The sequence below is a fragment of the Haliotis cracherodii genome, unplaced genomic scaffold, assembly GCF_022045235.1.
Source record: "Haliotis cracherodii isolate W230 unplaced genomic scaffold, xgHalCrac1.p SCAF_4, whole genome shotgun sequence".
Classification (NCBI taxonomy): Eukaryota; Metazoa; Mollusca; class Gastropoda; order Lepetellida; family Haliotidae; genus Haliotis; species Haliotis cracherodii.
Window position 1 is genome coordinate 30174459 of NW_027266297.1, and position 19172 is coordinate 30193630.

General features: G+C 40.9%; 2 protein-coding genes across 3 annotated transcripts in view; one reads left to right on the top strand and one right to left on the bottom strand.

Annotated features, from left to right (window-relative positions):
- The first annotated feature begins 1208 nt into the window (after positions 1 to 1208).
- LOC139479898 (uncharacterized) lies at positions 1209 to 5470 on the top strand. Of its 2 annotated transcripts, none has more exons than XM_071262814.1 (5): positions 1209 to 1445; positions 2804 to 2873; positions 3446 to 3508; positions 3798 to 3944; positions 4182 to 5470. In XM_071262814.1, the coding sequence occupies exons 2-5, from the start codon at positions 2846 to 2848 to the stop codon at positions 4952 to 4954; spliced, it is 1011 nt and encodes a 336-aa protein (XP_071118915.1). In that variant the 5' UTR covers positions 1209 to 1445; positions 2804 to 2845; the 3' UTR covers positions 4955 to 5470. The 2 variants fall into 2 exon arrangements, with proteins under 2 accessions (XP_071118915.1, XP_071118917.1); XM_071262816.1 differs by lacking the exon at positions 1209 to 1445 and adding an exon at positions 1986 to 2082.
- Positions 5471 to 7753: 2283 nt separating this feature from the next.
- LOC139478519 (structural maintenance of chromosomes protein 2-like) overlaps positions 7754 to 19172 on the bottom strand; it is a 28321-nt gene continuing 16902 nt past the window's right edge. Inside the window, exons 15-25 of the mRNA XM_071261011.1 lie at positions 18934 to 19138; positions 17843 to 17978; positions 16768 to 16892; positions 15510 to 15703; positions 14554 to 14697; positions 11754 to 11948; positions 10886 to 11086; positions 10272 to 10397; positions 9280 to 9431; positions 8720 to 8867; positions 7754 to 8046 (exon numbers count right to left, since the gene is read on the bottom strand). Of these exons, the coding sequence (XP_071117112.1) occupies positions 7828 to 8046; positions 8720 to 8867; positions 9280 to 9431; positions 10272 to 10397; positions 10886 to 11086; positions 11754 to 11948; positions 14554 to 14697; positions 15510 to 15703; positions 16768 to 16892; positions 17843 to 17978; positions 18934 to 19138 (1845 nt within the window). The 3' untranslated portion in view covers positions 7754 to 7827. The remainder of the gene's footprint in view (positions 8047 to 8719; positions 8868 to 9279; positions 9432 to 10271; positions 10398 to 10885; positions 11087 to 11753; positions 11949 to 14553; positions 14698 to 15509; positions 15704 to 16767; positions 16893 to 17842; positions 17979 to 18933; positions 19139 to 19172) is intronic.

Below are 19172 nucleotides of genomic sequence, written 5' to 3' on the forward strand. Positions count from 1 at the left end.
CAGAAATTGTTCAACAATAAATCACCGTTTTGTTTATCACTTTACCGATTCAAATTAAACTTTAAGATGATTAAAACACTCCCGTACAGTGCTTTTTATTTTAATTTATTATTCGACCTATCGGTCAAATGTTTCACAAACGAAATCCGTAAATCAAAAAGGAAGTCTGGCCTTACCTAACCTTGCAGTCAACAATAACCCAGCTATATAAAAGATGTCTGTATATGGGCCTATAGCGGTTGGTTGCATGACCAACAGACCCTTGAAGATCCGGGGTAGAAAAGGTCTTCAGCAACCCATGCTTGCCGTTACAGATGACTACGAATGCTTGTCGTAAAAGGCAACTAACGGGATCGGTCAGGATTGCTGACTAGGTTGATGCATGTCATCGTATTCCAATTGCGTGTGTCATGATATCAATAACTGTTCGGTACAGACTCGATTATTTACAGACCGCCGTCATATAGCTGGAATATTGCTGAGTGCGGAATAAACAACAAAGAAACAAACAAAACATGACCAACGCTCCACGCCATCGGGGCACAATCACACACAATATTGTTGCATGTAGCCATGGTCGCAACTGTAACTAACTCTCTAAAAGTAAGGGTACATGTAGATCAGTTATTGCCTATCATATCTGTAAAGGCGTTGATCACTTACTATTTTGACAAACAGAATAGTTTTCGTTCAGTTTCAAGACATGCCAAGACATACGTTTTCGTCTCAAACCTGAGGCAAAGTTATTTTCCTAGTGTAATCTGGGGCGGTCGGGTAGCCTAGTGGTTAAAGCGTTCGCTCGTCACGCCGAAGACGTAGGTACAATGTGAGAAGCCCATTACTGCCGTCCCCCGCCGTGATAGTGCTGGAATATTGCTAAAAGCGGCGTAAAACCATACTCACTTTAGTATAATCTGGAACACATTATTGTTTATTACAAATACTGGGGCCCAGATACCTCCAAAACAATCTCTGTGTTGCTATCTGTGTTGAAATATGGGAGATTCCATCGTCCCGCGGCAAAGGTATTAACTGAATTTATAAGCATAAGCTCAGATTGCTTTTGTCGAATAGGGCCCAGCACACACAATGACATACGCTGCAGGCACTGCATTTATATAAAGGGCCGCTCTGGCATCTCATATTACGGAATTCCCGGTGTGAAGATATTAATAGGCCCACGTCAGTTTGCCGATATTCATTTTACGGACTGTCCAAACAAAGAGAGTCAGATGTGGCACTTTAAGTATCCCCATACCTGCTAATACAATACGTTTACATTCCCACATTGACGCTCTGCATGCTAACGACAAAGGATATCTACACCCTCTGTCTGGTATACGAACAAATCTAGCATTGGAAAAGGCAGATCGCAGTCACTCACGGCGTCTAAACATCGAGTGAATGTAAAGTCGTGGATTTATCAGTGTAGGTGCCGTCTTGAGGTAAGCAACGCCTAGTTTCTAGTTCCAAAGAGTGTGCTATAATATCTTCACACTCTGCTCCGAATTTATTTGTGAACATTGTTAAAGACATCGGACATCCCACTTCATATGCGGATCACGGAGTATTACACAAATACATATTAACAAATACATAAGCATAGGCTTATAAAAAAACCATAACAAAATAACGACCGTCTTTGACCGTGTTACTGAGGTATTAGCTACACAGTACTGCCAGACATCTGATATTGATCGACAGTGGTCTTGTTCTGCTCCAAATGACGCAGTCTAGCGGGGTCCGTAACATACATATCAGTTACCTTTTACGCCGCAATGATTCTCTTTCACAAACTGTAAACAGTGAGTATGTCTTGTGTAGCCCCAATACACCTAATGCCAAAGCAATGGAGGATACAGACATATACTCCCCTCCCCATTTCACTCTCTCCTCGTCATATAATGAATACATTATTCGTCGCTGGTCTTTGTCTGGTTCCATTGTCTATAGTTAGTAGAGTCGGTGAACACTCGAATGATCGTGGTCAGCATGGCTGAAGATTTGAATTCGGCTGAATGTATGTGGATGTGAGAGCATTAACAGCTGCAACTTTGTCAGCGGAGGAGACAGTTTTGATCAGTGAGTTCTTTCGTCTTAAACAGTATCACGTGTCACCTTGACATATGTACAGGGGCGACAACTCTGTCTTGTATACCCAGGCTGGTGAGACTGGTTCTTGTAGCCGTATTGTCGACATATCTTTTATTTTCCTGGAGCTGGAATACTGTGGAAATGACTAATGTGACATGTGTATTTAAGTGAAAAGTCAAGTTTAATTTCCTATTCAGGAAATAAAGATTTACAAGGTACCTTCATTAAAACTTAAAATATTGATGTATGTATCCTTCATCGTTTATTGTTTAATATTTGTTTGTTTCCCCGCGTGTGGGTCTTTCTAATTATACAATTGTATCAAATGTGTCATGTTTTTGTTGTAAATGAACCAATAGCATGGATTTGTTTTCTTATTCCACAATTAGTTTTAGTTCGGTTGACTTTGAGCAATGTGTTTGTATGTAGGGTAGACAGCAACAAACTCCCCCTCCCCTGGCTGTAAGAGACACAACAGAAATTTAAAAAACGAACTCATTTTCAGTGTACTCGTTGCCATGTAATGTTCTTGAGAATTGGTCAGTTTGTTGAAAGTCTTACATTCGGTTGCTTATAGGCCTTCAACGTGTGTCAGGCTCCCCTTTCTGTCTCATAAATACTCCAAAAGTAGGTTCTAATACATCTTTCTTTCATTAATCTTTTATTTGCAAGGGTTACATTCACGGGCAGTCTTGTACTTCGTTTACAGAAGCAACACCCTTGATTACAACACCTGCAACAGACATTTACTATGGGTAACAACGGGAGCCGAGTCCGAGGTAAGACCGGATGTCGTTTCCGAATAATGTTCCTCACATGTTAAAGTTATTATCCAATCATCACAGCAAACTATTTCATTATCATATACATGTACAGCGGTATAACTCCTATTTCTATATTCTAACACCCGGGATAATGCCTTCCTTGAACATCAGCGGAATTGGCGATTTATATAATTCGGGATCAAAGTTAATGTTGATTTCTTAGTGTAATATTGAAACCAACGTCATCACGCAATAAACTGATTATTTGCTTATAAAACATCCCAATACTCCATTCCTTCCGCGGGGACATCCCAATAGATCCTTCCTCCTAGCGACTGAATTAGATATAGTTGATCAGTTACGTGCTTAATTACGCGTCATATCCTGGCGACATCGGAGGTTGCTCATAATATCAACCACTGGTTTTTGACACAGACTCCATTATTTACAGACCGTCATGGTGTTGCTGGAATGTGTTTGGCGTTAAAACATTTACTCACTCAATATGCCGTCCTATGATCGTTTGATTTTATTCTAAATCCACTCTGTCTAGTTCACCCATAGTGTATATATATCCTTCTTTTCAGCAATAAAAAAGTGTGTCCTTTCTGCCACTAAAGCAGTTAAAAGATATGTCCTTGTAAAATGGGGTAAGTGAATTTGCAACTTTACCTGTGACAATTTCACATATAACCAGGAGTAATAGCTATACAAATTGAAGGCACTTAATAAAACAATCTTAGCGCCAGCTAATGCTGATTGCACCGGCCTTCACAAGCACAGTCAGAGAGCAAATTACATGATCGTGGACATACTGTAAACCCTCTTGAAACACCTAAATATGTCCTTTGAAAATGTATTTTATTGGAATTCTGAATATCAAAACACGAAGGGGTCGAGTTTACTGCCGAGTGTATATGCAGTATTGTTCTTCTACAGCAAACTTCAAGGCATTTTTTGTTGGAAGAAAGAAAATGAAAGCGACCCTACTTGTTACTGATGCTACTGATGACCTTGACCTTGAAGAGGAGAGCACTGACTTGGTTGGAACTAACATGGTGATGACGATTACATTTGAGAGTCCAGGTAATGTTATAGTCCCAAAGTGATAAGGTCCTAGAGGTTTTACCACTTTGGTGAAACCTCAGCACGGACTTGGTTCTGACAAACAAAGAATCATATTTGGGGGAATCGACAAATCGAACATCAGATTCTGTCACGACAAAGTGGCACGTTGCACAGCGAGTTGTTGCAACGGAAATCTAAAAACATTACGTTCCAACTGTATATTTCAATTAATCGAAATAATCTGTTTGCTTGTAGATGAACTTGAATGGATACGGAGACAGTTCACGGCTTCCTTTAAGTCTACGCGGGGATCCAGGGACGAGTTTCTCAATCATCTGATCCAGCTTCACTATACATACGGCGTAGAGGTAGAGAAAATCTACTCTGATGCTGACAAAGCAGACATTGCCGCAGCAACTGTCGGGATGATATCCTCCATATTGGGCTTCGTTGGTTTTGGATTGGCCTTTGCCACCTTTGGAACGAGTCTGATTGTCTCGCTGACGGGTGCTGCTGTAGGTGTTGTCTCAGGATGTACATCCTTTGCTATTCACCGAAAAAGAATGGCAGCCAAAAAGGAAATGTGGAAACAGATCAAAGCCAAGACAGATCAATTCAACCAGGATAACGAAAGACTTTTACACATACTTTCGGAGGCTGAATATTTTGGAATCGTCACTTCGGGTGTCTCAGGAATGATTAAAGGTCCGATAAAAATTGGACTGGAGGCATTTGAAGTGGCGCAGATTGATGAAGTTCTTCCGATTCTGGCAGATGCTGGGACTACAGCAGCAAAGACATCTAAATCTGTGGTTAAGGGGTTATCAGCGTTTGGAGAAGTGTTGTTCTATGGTGGTTTTGTCTTCAACGTCGTGACTACAGCTATCGACGGCTATACAATTATCAAAAACTCTAAAAGACTTATAAAGGGCGAGCTTTGCGACCAGGCTCAGGCACATTATGACATTGCTCATGCCTATGAACAGTTTCGTGACTCAGGGTCGTCAAGTCAAGAATGCTTGCTGTAAAGGCCATATAGAGGCGGCAGTCACCGTGAAAATTCCGGGTTAGAAATGGTCTTCAGCAACCAATGCTTGTCGTAAAAGGCGACTAACGGATCTGGTGGTCAGGGACGCTTGACCAATTGAGTATATAACTGGTAGATTATTTACAGACCGCCGTCATGTGACTGGAATATTGCTGCGTGCTGCCTTAAATTACACATACATAAACAAACAAACAAAGAGGGGACAGACAAACGTGAACGATGCCAATGCTATCAGTTTGTGGCGAGATGAAAAGTGCTTCCCTTCATCACACAGACAACAGTTAATCTCCATTGTACTGTTCCAACAGTATCATGAGCATGTGTTTATGAATCACTCTCAAATAATGATCCATCATTCAAGGTGTCCATGAAAAGGTGAAGCAAATATAAAATCAGTCCAGTGAGCGAGTGGCTGTTATAACCTACCACCAAGGTCATGTACAGAGTAGAGGCTACATTATGCTGTTTGACAGCATCTACCTAAACATATTTACAATCCAATGTATAGTTGCATATTTAACAGCTCATCAATTAGGTGCAATGTGATGTTGATGAGCTCATATGTCGGGAATCGAACCGGGGTCTTCAGCGTGACAAGCGAACGCTTTACCCGCTAGGCTAACCGACCGCCCCTCCAACTTTGGGAAAATCCACGGGCACAAGTATGATGCTAAGAAACCAAGAAACAATTGATGTGAATCTAGTATTTGAACCAATGAGCATAGCTTTCTGGCAATCCCAAGGGATGCAATTCTGCACAGCGAACTGCCACTGCCATAGACTATAAGACCACCTGTGCAACAACAATTAAGGATGAGCCTTTTACCTCTTTGGTGAATCACATGAGCATGGGAATTGTTCTGACAAACCAAGGACTTTAAGTAGGTCAATCTGGGATTAGAACATGCAGTCATCCTAACCTCCGAACAACTCTGAGATGCAACTGTAAATGAAGGATGTGTGGATATCTTCCAATAAATCTGATGTCAGTTTTGTGAAGTGATTCACCTTCATTTACAGGATTTTTCTTTGTTTGGTGTTGGAGAAATGCAACCTCAGCTGACAGAGATTCTTATCTCGTTGATTGAAACACACGACTGAAACAATAGTTAGTACAGATAAAAAAAGCACTGCCCTTGTTGTACTCCATTTGGTACTGTCCAATCATGTTCCATTTTGGAAACACAATGTGCAGCTCCAAAAACTTTGCTCGATCCGATTGATAATCTTCATGATGATTATTTTGTTACAAAGTTCACATCTTATGACCTCCAAATGGAGGGTTTATCAGATCTTGACGGACACTGATGGAGAGGTGTTTAACTGGAAATAAGACATCTCACTCATATTCGCGTGTCAAATTTAACTAAAGATAATAAACAGAAGAGTAAAGAGAAAATAGATTTTCAAACATGCTTGAAACAGCTTCAAACTCTAATGGAATTGATACGAAGTTCATCAAATTATTGTAATTACAATTACAGTATACTACAGTTATAATGATCTCAAAGGGACCACCAAGGTTAGTTCATTATTACCGTAGTTCAGTATATGCATATGTACAACACATATATAGAGCAAATGGACGGGACTGAAAAATACAAACAGTTTCTTTAAATCTGTCAGTTATCAGCGTGTTCGTTATAAATGTGGTGTTCTGTACATTGTTTTATAAGAAGGTTGTTTATATTCATGAAAAGCTACAAAATGCCAGAAAGTTTATTCAAATAATTCATACTGTTTGAGTAACTACAGCACCAACATGTCTGACATCGGAACTGTTTCACACCTAAAATATATAACAGAAGTCCGTAATAGGTACCATCTCATTATTTATTTTCTCCACTGAATGTATTTTTTAAATTATGTCTTGACAAAATACCTATACAAATGACACTGACTCCATTAACATTGGACGTATTGACTTAAACAGAACTGAAAGTTACATGAATCAGAGATCTTAAGACACTTTGAGATGATTAATTTTCTTGATTATGTGCAAAAGCTTTCAAACCAAATCAGTGAAAGATCCATCGACATGATTATATGACAGTGACAGAGTGATAGACACAGATTAGGGTGAACTAGGGTGAAAGAAGTGACAGACATGGTTCTATTTACAAATGATACAAACCGATGATATAATGCTACACAAGGAACTCTCCATAGATGGACAAATACAGTCATATTTATGACAGCAGTTTTACGAAATTATTACCAGCGTATGACTGTTTTAATGTGAAAGAGATCACACATTACACAGTTCTCCCATTTCCCCTGCTGGCACAATCCATTTTAAAATTCTTTTCAATGCAAAACTGTACTGACTGAATTTCAAAGAATTTTCAGTGTTTCGGTCAATACACCTTCTGACAAAATGATAGCATCCGTTCATATATCACCCCCCAAAATGTGGCATAAAAGGTGAAAACTATTCAGGCACACCACCAGACTACATGATTAAAAGATGGTCATATGTCTCACTTCAAATGTTTCAGAATTTACATTTCTAGATCAATCTAAGAAAATTGATGTTAGAAAATAAAAAACTGAAAAGAAATGAGTTAATGATAATCAGTTCTCTTTTGAAATCGTGTTGCATGATAAAAGTTAAATTAGAAAAAACATTTCCTGATATAAAACATTTTGGCAGTCCTATGTATTTCTTGGTGCAAAACTTTCTTCATTTCATCCAAGATTTAAGTACCTATGGCTAAACATTCACAAGTGCAATAGACTGTTTCAGTTTTCAACATACTGGTAACCTTGAAACGTCCACACTGTCATTAATGATAACTGATATATACAATTAGCACTTGTACACAAACAACAAGTTATCCAGATCTTGTATTTCTAAAAGCCTGGAGTATCTTCTATCCTTGTTCGCTTTGATGTCGCCCTTTTCTTGCCTCCTGTTTTCTCGTTTTCCTTGTCATTAATGCCTGATGTGGTTGATCGCGATGACGTATGTTGTACATGCCGTGATACTGTGGAAACTCCATCAACAAACTTGGTCTTGTACAGTACATTAGCATTGTTGAACATACCATCCTTGAGGGAGACGACGATGAACTGAAATGCAATATATGAGAAATCATAACTTGATTGGGTGAGTGAGTTGAGTTTTAACGCCACTTTGAACAGTATAAAGTTATATCATGGCTTGATGTTGGAGGCAGTGCTTGAAGTGATGCATGACACAGACTCTTAGGACCTCGGTGTGATGAGGGAACGCTTTAGCCAATCGGCTATCCCACCACTCCTACGAGAAAAACTTAGAAACAAAGTATTAAAAGAATCCATGCTGCCATGGTCTGGACTTTGACGATCAAATCACAGCAGTGTCACATTATGATATGAAGATTTGTTTGTTGTTTAACGCCGCATTCAGCAATATTCCAGCTATATGACAGCAGTCTGTAAATAATCGAGACTGGGCCACACAATCCAGTGATTGACACCATGAGCATCGATCCATGCAATTGGGATACGATGACATGCATCAACCAAGTCAGCGAGCTTGACCACCCGATCCTTACGACAAGCATAGCCACCTTTTACGGTAAGCATGGGTTGTTGAAGACCTATTCTACCCTGGATCTTCACTGGTCTATCACTATCACACATGTACTTCCAAGTATTCACCACAACCTGGCATTCTACACCACTAAATCCCCTCTTTAGAATGAGCAAAGTGTATCAAACCCCTTTATTTCACTGGTTCCCTACAAGGAGCGACTATTACCTGCGAGTGTTTGAAGTGAGACTTGATCATCTGGCCGATGTTCTGAGTATGTGAGAGATCAAGAGCCGCATCAACCTCATCCAGGATGTAGATAGGTGCAGGTTTAAACAGCAGCATGGACAAGATGAGGGACAATGCCACTAAGGATCTGGAAGAGAGGAGTCAGTGAGTTTAATGCTACTTTGAATAATTTTTCAGACATGTCGACACAATTGATAACCAGTGTTAGAAATGAGAAAGTGACGTTGGCCCAGATGTGGTCAACGACCTGGTGGATGTGCTGGTGGACGCTGAATGCACACCTTTTGGCGTTAGGGCCATTCGGGCGAGTCGTCCCAAACAGATTAAGAAAAAAGATAAACCGTAGTTCAATAATGAACTAGTTCCATAGTCCTTGTCAAACGGCCCAATAGTTAAGGTATCATAAAACTGTTAGTTTCTACAATGATAACATGCTCCACAGTATGGTGGCCATGTTTAGTCAAGTGTGAGATGTTTCAGTTAGTGCCATGTGTGAAATGAACAGTAATAGTATTATAAAAACAACAATCATGTCTCACCTTTGACCTCCACTAAGTTCACCTAATGATTCCTTCCACACATCACCAAATGCGACCTTGACCTCCAGGCCATCAAGGACAGTCTGCCCTTCAGGGGGTGAGAGTTTGGCCTGTGTTCCAGGAAGGAGGGTTGAGAAGATGGAACCAAAGTCCTGAAACAAACACCTCTCCATAAAAATGTCTTATAACAAAACGTCGGAGATCAAATGAGATCCAAAAAACTTCAAAACATGAGAAGTGCTGTTAGTGTGTGATTGGGTCAAGTTTGACACTATTTTAGACACTATTTCATTAATATCACCACGTGTCACCTTACATAGAAAACCCAAGGGGAACAGCTAACAGACCAAGGACCATAAACATGCCAGATCTAGAATACAAATCTTTGATCAGTGGATCTCGGCTAAACTAAGGGGCATAACTATCTACATTGCAATGGCACTACAAATGCTGATAAAACTTCAGCAATCTTGTACAAGAGGGTTGTGGGATTTCTGAATCATGTCAATCCTCACACCTTTGGAAAATTGTTTCATATAATCATTCAGTATTAACCGACTTCTGACACTATAGTTTTGAAACTATTTGACAGCGGGTTTAATAGACCAGGTGAAATATGGAAGGACATTCAAGGAATATTTCTTTTCCCGAGAATGTTATGTTACATCAACCCCAAGTCTGACTGATGCTCTGGACTAGGTGGATTTGACCCCAATTCAATAACCACATAATGCACAGATTATAAATTCTATTTAATATCTAGAATAATTGTTGAAAGTAATTTTAAGAACAGCACCTAAAATGACAAAATCTTGAAATGATTACTACAAACTGTTCTTTCATTGAGGGCATAAGTTATAGAAACAAATTCTGGCAAGTATAATTTCTGAGGAAACTTTTGACAGAAGTCAACAGGTCCTGATGCAATTTACAGCCAACTCTGGACATAACATCCTCTGTATCGCAGGTCACAATATAGGTATGAAACCAACCTTGTTGACTTGCTCCCAAGCTTTCTTCAAAGCTTCGTTCTTCTTTTCATCCAGTTCATTGATGACCGCAGCAATTTTAGCTTTGTCGTTAAGGACAATCTTCCTCTTCTTCATTAGGTCATTGTACTACAAGGATAAATTACATATTATCCACCAAGAACTGACATTCGTACATAACAAAAACAAATGTTTTTGTCAATTTTTTGCTTGGCATTTGCACTCCACAAGATTCAAACTATTTTGGCGGCCTGTAAATAACATTCCAGAGATTGACAAAATCATTGATCAACACAACTGGGATTCAGTAAATTGTTATCAACAAAGTCATCAAGCCTGACCACCCAATCCATGACCATTTAGTCGCCTTCTACTACAAGCTACATTGCTGGGACCTGTTTCTTACAGGAATCCCCACGAGGTGACAAACATAGGTTTCTGGGGACCTGTATTCTAAAAAGGAATCCCCATTGGTGTGCAATGAATAATTTTGATGATAATGAGTCATGCATTTAGGTAATCTATTTCTGTAACTTTCAAATAATTAATAAAACAAAAAGTCTAAAAACCCCAAAATACAAATAACAGCAATCCGATTAAGTTGAGTCCCAACAGACCTGTTCTTCTGCCTTGCCCAACATATTCATGGCCCTCATGTTGACATTCTTGGAGAGTTTGTCCTTGGTCTCCTGCAGTTTCTGGATCCTGCGTTCTGCTTCTTTGGGATTGTTGGTCTCGAAGTCATAGGCTGTATTTGGCTGACCAAAGTACTTCTTCTCATCAGCTATCCAGTCATACTTCATTATCATGGCTTCAACCTACAACAAAGTTTGTGTCAGTCTTCAAGTGGCCACAGGAACCAGTTACTTAGGAACTTTGTGAAATTATGAAAAAGTCATACATGATCAGTTCCAAAAGATTTTATTTTAGACAGAGAACTATGAAAAGGGATACAAGAGGTGCTTGTATTCCCTTCTCTAAGATGTTTGTTTGTTTGTTGTGTAATGCTGCAATATTTCAGCTATTAGGGGACAGTCTGTAAATAAATGAGTCTGGACCAGACAACCTAGCAACATCATGAGCATCAATCTTTGCCACTGGGAGATGATGACATGCATCAACCAAGTCAGTGAGCCTAACCAACCGATCCAGTTAGTTACCTCTTACAATAAACATGGTTTGCTGAAGACCATTTCTAAGCCGGATCTATACAGGATACTCTACAATGCCTTAGACTGGCAGCTGAAATCAACCTCATTGCAGAAATCCTCGAGGTATTCATCAACATGGTCAACTTTAAGTAAGGAGAGTTCAAAAGTAATGTGATGTTGATAAATCGACCAACAAAATTATATTCTTGGCCATTTTTTTACATAAATACCAAATACCAAAACAAATAATTCAAACCAAACTTGTAAAAAGAATCCCCATTCAGACATCATGTTGAGAGTTTCTAATGACCAACATCTGGTGCCAGTAACTCACCTGCTTCACAGCATCTCGGGAGTCTTTCTGGTGTTTGGTAATCTTGTGTTCCATCTCCTGGATCTTGAGCTGAGCGCTGTTGTTCTCCTTCTGCAGGTCCCTCTGAGCTGCCACCATGCTGTTGATGTCCTTGTTGCGCGACTTGAGCAGCTCCTTCTGCTGGTTCACCTCTCCCTGGGCCTCCTTCACTGCAGCCTGCACACACAGGGGAGACAGGGGGTCAGAGCCTGGGCCCTCTAGCATGTCAATCCACTACGCACAGGGGGTCACAACATGGGCCCTCTAACATATATACCATACACACAGTGGAGACGGGGGTCAGAGCATGGGCCCCTCTAGCATGCCAATCCACTATACACACACGGGTCACAGCATGGACCCTTTAGCATGTCAATCCACTATACACACACGGGTCACAGCATGGACCCTTTAGCATGTCAATCCACTATACACACACAGGTCACAGCATGGACCCTTTAGCATGTCAATCCACTATACACACACTGGTCACAGCATGGACCCTTTAGCATATCAATACACTATACACACACAGGCCACAATATGGACCCTTTAGCATGTCAATACACTATACACACACGGGTCACAACATGGGCTCTCTATCATGTCAATCTACTACACACAGGGGGTCACAACATGGACCCTCTAGCATGCCAATCCACTATACACACACAGGTCACAGCATGGACCCTTTACCATGTCAATCCACTATACACACTCGGGTCACAGCATGGACCCTTTAGCATGTCAATCCACTATACACACACGGGTCACAGCATGGACCCTTTAGGATATCAATACACTATACACACACAGGCCACAACATGGACCCTTTAGCATGTCAATCCACTATACACACACAGGTCAAAACATGGGCTCTCTAGCATGTCAATCCACTACACACAAGGGGTCACAACATGGGCTCTCTAGCATGTCAATCCACTACACACAGGGGGTCACAACATGGGCCCTCTAGCATGTCAATCCACTACACACGGGGGGTCACAACATGGGCCCTCTAACATGTCAATCCACTACACAAACAGGGGGTCACAACATGGTCAGAGCACACAGTCACTGGTGGCTGTGGCTTGAATCATTAAAAAATATGTTACTACACAGCATAGTGGCTGTATGTCTTCATTGGTGATGGAGGAACATGGTGTATACAAGCCTGAGCGAATGAGTGAGTGCGTGAGTGAGCTGGGCCACTGCTTTGAACATATTAGCTTAATGTAAGAGGAAAGCCTGATGTGATGCGGGGCTTAGATTTACCACTTTGGTAAAACCCATGAACACAGGTATGGTGCTGACAAACCTAGAAACATAATTGGGTGAACCCAGATTTGAAAATCCGATTATAAGTTTCTAGCATGTCCAAGAAATGAATCTCTGAACAGCAAATTGTGGCACCTTAGATGACTGGGCTACCAGTGCCCCAAAACAATCCTGTGCAGTATTGACAATGCACAATAGAGACATATCTACATTATTATTGTAGTTTGAAATTAAACCTGAAAGTCACTATTTCCAAATCCTGAAATGGTTCCCTGATGTGATGCAATGCGAATCATACTAGACTGGACTGTATTCTCGCTTCATACAGAGTCCAGTTTTCAATTTAATCCAGTCTTGGTGCAAACACATCCCCATATATCACAATAAGTGATTTGAAACAGATCAGTTTTAATGATTTGAAATTAAGTAGACAAGTACCAATTTCCTTACTGAATATGTTTGTTTAGTATGAGTAGAGCCAGGTATCTGGCCACACTGGTGTGAGTAAAGGAGGAAATGCACATTTGTCTCACAAACAAGATAATAATTCACAATATGGAAATATAAACAAGGTGTCAACATAATTGTATTAATTGTCAAAAAAGAAGCCTTGTTTGTTTGTTTGTTGTTTAACGCCGCACTCAGCAATGTTACAGCTATATGACGGCGGTCTGTAAATAATCGAGTCTGGAACAGACAGTTCAGTGATTGACATCATTAGCATCGATCCACGCAATTGGGATAGATGACATGCATCAACCAAGTCAGTGAGCCTGACCACCTGATCCTGTTAGCCACCTCTTACGACAAGCAAAGTCGCCTTTTACGGCAGGCATGGGTTGCTGAAGACCTATTCTTCCCCCAAATAAGAAGCATGTTGTCAGTTGTTGGTCTGCTGTTGTGGAATATGTAAAATTCAAGTACTTTACAAAACCTTTTTCAAGACTGGTGTTGAAATTCACAAAACTTTGGCAAAAACAAAATAATAGAGCAAGGGAACTGTAGCTCACCTGTATATGCAGTCAACAGTTAAAGATGTCAACAAAAACAAAAACTTTCAGCATGGATAATTAAATATTTTACTTTACAAAATGGATGAGTAATGGTGGCCATATTGAAAATCAGATAAGAACCTTTTGCACAAATTCAGTTGTCACCTCTGGTGGGAACAAGCATGTGAAGCTTCAGCTTCAATGGTCCAGTGGTTTCGGAGAAGATCTTTACGAAGTACAACCAGGTCACAACATATGCCCACTTGACTTTCAGCATCATGATCTGATGATATTGTGTCATGATTAATAGTTAAGGGGTGTATGATGCTAAAAGCTCTGATCGAAAACAGGACAATTCGGAAAATGATAATATTTTTTGGAGAATTTTTTTTCAATCTTTGATTATATATTTACCATGTTTACGCGGAAGACGATTTTTCCCGAGGACAACTGTCATTTTGGGTAACCAAAATTTTTTATTTGGGCTTTTCCCAGTTTGTAGCATTTCCTACCTTTGTCTCCTGCAGCTTCTCCTGCAGTTGTTTCACCTGCTCGTCCAGATCGGCAGTGTTGGTGTCCACAGACTTCAGCTGTTCCTCGTAGTTGACGATCTCCTTCCGTAACTCCTCCGCCTCAAGCTTGATGCTATCCACCTCCTACACATACACCAATCACTTTGTATTGTGTTCAGTGGATCATGAGGGACAAATTGTAGGAACACCAGAACGTGGAACAAGGAGTCAGTATTTACGTCACTTCAGTCTTATAAAAAAATCCCATATGAACATCAAAATGTGTCCTTTACTTAAGAATTGACATCAATAGTTGTTTTTTTGGCGTTTATGGAGGCATTAACGTAAAAATCATTGTGCAAAATATGCAAGTTCACTTAACTTCACAGGCTGGATATTTGATCATTAACACACATAAAATGTAGACAACAGTAAAATACTACTGATATCGTTCAGCGCAATAATGCAACACAAACCACGCCCATTTTATTATCAGCATATGAGGTAAAAGTAGTCTGTTAGTGGGTGTGTCTTCTTTCTTTGAGGGTCATGGAAACAAACGCAAAAGTAATTGCTTGGTTAGCCAATCAAATCCCACAGAATCACTTGCAGTCTATTTATACACGTATAATTGTTAGTTTTGAGGTCATATGACTGGACTAGTTCAGCGCCAAAGATGCATGTTTTGCAAATTTCACATTAAACAATTATTTCCTGTAGGTGTTCATAAAGGCATAGGGGTCTGGGGACTTTAGATGGTGAGTGAGTGAGGTTTGACTCCGCTTTTAGCAATATTCCAGCAATATCACGGAGGGGGACACCAGAAATGGGCTTCACACATTGTACCCATGTCGGGAATCGAACCCGGGTCTTTAACCACTTAACGAGCTTTAACCACTAAGCTACCCGACCGCCCACTTTAGATGGTGACAGAGGCTGGTCCGACTATAACCTACCACCAGCTTCTCCTTGGTCTTCTTGCTGGACTCCTGCATCTTCTTCTTAAGCTTGTTGACACTGTCCTCCGCCTCCTTCATCTCCTTCTCCCGGATGGCCTTGGCATTCTTGATCTTGTCCTGGAGATCCTTCACCTTCTTGGCAGCTTTATTCTGCGTCTCTTCTGCTTTCTTCAGGATCCCCTCCTGCTCCTCTGTAACACCAAATCTTGCATGTGGATTCAAGGAAAACATTATGCAAAGCACAATAGGGAGTCAGTGCTGCATCATCATCTTCGTTTGTTGTTTAACGCCGCACTCAGCAATATTCCAGCTATATGACGGCGGTCTGTAAATAATTGAGTCTGGACCAGACAATCCAGTGATTGATATTATGAGCATCGATCCACATAATTGTGATACAATGACATGCATCAACCAAGTCAGCGAGCCTGAACACCCGATCCGATTAGTCGCCTCTTGCGACAAGCATTGGGACAGGCACATTAATCCTAGATAGTTGGAAGAAATACTGCATATCCCTTCCAACTATCTAGGTTTCTTTTTAGAAACTAACAGCTTTAGACCGCTAGTCCTTATAATGATAACATATAGCAAAACCCTTAAAAAGTGCAAATTTCTAATAATCCTTATGATACCTTAACTATTTGGCAGTTTGGCAAGGACTAGTGCCAATTTCTAAGACTGCACAGTGCAGTTTGTGGGTTCAATCCTAGATTCACCTCAGTTGTGATCCTTGGACTGCCAGTACTATATACCTGTGCCCTGGGTTTCATTAAACATCTCACCTTTCATTTGTTTGGGCTTTCCTTTAACATCTAAATGCTGCGACATAAGTGAAATATTCTTCAATATGGTATGAACTCACAGACTTTGCTGAGACTTAGCACTGTGACTGTAAACGTTAAAGCAATTCAGTTACAAAAGTGTTACTGAGTTTGGTTTAATATTGCTTTGAACAGTATTTCAGTTATACAGGTGTGTGTCAGCATGATGTGGGTGGAAAGCCCACAGTGATGCTGGGCTTTGGCGTATGCCACCCTGGTGAAGCCAACGGGCACCATGTGATGCTGACAAATCTAATCATGGCAATGATTCGAACCAATGATCATAGGATTCTGGTATGTCTAAGGGAAGGAACTCTACACAACAAATCACAGCACCAAAACAACTGCCGCCAGTGCCACTGAGTTATAACAAGACGTTGTAATGACCTGGTTTTCCTAAGAGCAATGTCAACAGTGTATAGCCTTCTTACCAATGGAGTTGTTGAGACTGCTGATCTCCTCCAGCTGTTGGTGATGGGTGCTCTGTTCTAGCCGGGCCTTCACAAGCTCCGACTCATGGTTCTTCAACTCATACTGCTGTTTCAGTTGGGTGAACCTAGACAGGAGGGCAATCCATTACTGACAGTGATCATCAGGACATTTTAACTATTGCAACAAAGTAGCAGGTTGTGGAGTTTGAAACAAGGTGAGGTGAGGTGAAATGGGGTTTAACGTCACGTCCAAGATTATTGCACTTATATAGCGAAGTACATGTACGTGTGTGTGTGGCTGCTTGTACTAGTCCGGACTGATGCCGATTTAAAGTGCCAGCTCATTGAGATACCATGCCGCAGTTTAACATGAATACCCCCACCTCAGACACAGTATACTGATTCCGAGCCGACCAGTCCTTGTTTTAGCCCCTTAATACTGAGTGCCAGACAGGGTAACAACAAGTACCATCTTTTAACGTCTTTTGGTATGACCCGGCCGGGGATCGAACCCCGTACCTTCTTCTCTCCAGGTGGACGCTCTACCACTAGACCACGGAGGCAGTCGTTTGAAACAAGAGTCATCAGAAGATGACAAGAGACACCACCTAAGCCCCTGGCTAATACATGTACCAAGTTTGGATGGAAGCTCTTTCATGGTTTGCAAGTTATGCTCTGGAAACGAAATACAATGGACAGAGAGACAGAGTCAGACAGATCAGATGATGACAATATCCCCTGCATTATATGTTGGGGAAATAATGAAATTAGTAAAGAAATCCTAATTTGCATGATGTGAGTCTTTTTAAAGCATTACTTACTAGTTATATATCAGGACTAGTTTCACTTTAATACTTGAAATAGAAGTCAAGCATGGCATCAGTGGTAACTATCAGGCAATCCCAATTATATACCACTAATTGTTTAGGAGAAAAGTAGAACACAATGTCAGTTTCACATTGGCAAGTTTTAAGTACTTTAAGTTCTGCCTCTTTTTAGCACTGATACAGCCTTAGCCGACAAATCTTGAGTTCATAACATTGGTACTACTCCATGCAAGCCATGCCGTTCTTACTTCTCGGAGGTGGACTTGATGGCAGCCAGCTCCTTCTCCACCTTCTGCAGCTGGTCTCTCTTGGCGCGCAGCTGCTCATCCACCTCCAGCACCTCCTGCAGCTTCTCCAGGATGGAGCTGGTCTGTGCGCGGGCACCTGGGGAAGCACAGGGAGCCCAGATTCAAGCACTTCACATCGTCAACACTCCACAGGTTTGTATACACATGTTCCTACATCACCTGTAGCTACATACGGCATAGTAATACCACTTGTCTATTTCTAGTAAGCTAATGAAAGGATCCCGAAGTCATGCAAAAGGTTGATTTGGTTTGTTGGTTTACGCCGCACTCAGCAATATTCCAGCTATAGGACGGCGGTCTGTGTAAATAATCGAGTCCGGATCAGACAATCCAGTGATTGACATCATGAGCAACGATCCAAGCAGTTGGGATCGATGACATGGATCAACCAAGTCAGCGAGCCTGTCCACCCAATCCCGTTAGTCGCCTCTAAAAACGAGCAGTTGCCTATTATGGCAAGCATGTCATGCAATAGGGGATGTATCTCTGATTCAAAGCTGTCAAAGAATGTTTGTGTATTGTAAGCACTTGCTGGCTTCTCCCTCGCTTGATACGTTGGTTAAATATATGGATTACTCCGCATAGCGGCCATATGTATGCACTGGCGATGAAGGAATCTAGTGAACAAACCAGTGAAGTTTTTATGATGAACACTTTAGGACTGTCAAAGGATTTCAGTTACCTTTTACACCATACCTTTTAAACACCATACAGACAATTCCAAAGCAAGCAATCTTCACTGTTGTGGCATACATTTGGAAATTCTTTTGAAAGTGGTTAGAACCCTGAGCTCTCACAGAACAAATGAAATATTAGTCTGAGTTATTTGACAACATTCAGTCTCAAAGAAACAAATACTATAAATACGCATAAATCATGTCCACAATTTCATGTTTTGGTTAATCAGTGAATGAAATAACAAAAATCAGTACAAATCCAAGCCAAGATGACAGGTAAAATAATTTGAAACAATCAACAGGTTCAGAATAGAGTGCAATTTCCTCCAGTTGAACTGCCAGTGACTATCATACCTCCAGTCAGGGTGCCAGCAGGGTCAAACGAGTCTCCCTCAAGTGTGACCGACTTCTTCATCACTTTCTCGTCAAATGTCACCTTTTTGGCTGTATTCATGTCCTCGCACACAAAGGCCGAGCCGAACACATACTGCATGGCTGCCTCCAGGTCCTTCTGATAGCCGATCAGAGAAAGGGCTGTGTTCACATTGTCTTTGCCAACCTGAAATACAGCACGAAACTCACTGATCATTGAG

What these genes read in the sequence shown, in the direction of transcription:
- LOC139479898 (XM_071262814.1), top strand. Translation starts at nt 2,846, where the DNA reads ATGGGTAACAACGGGAGCCGAGTCCGAG. An exon ending in ATATGTCCTTGTAAAATGGG is followed by an intron (nt 3,509 to 3,797) that starts GTAAGTGAATTT and finishes GTTCTTCTACAG; the next exon opens with CAAACTTCAAGGCATTTTTT. An exon ending in GATTACATTTGAGAGTCCAG is followed by an intron (nt 3,945 to 4,181) that starts GTAATGTTATAG and finishes GTTTGCTTGTAG; the next exon opens with ATGAACTTGAATGGATACGG.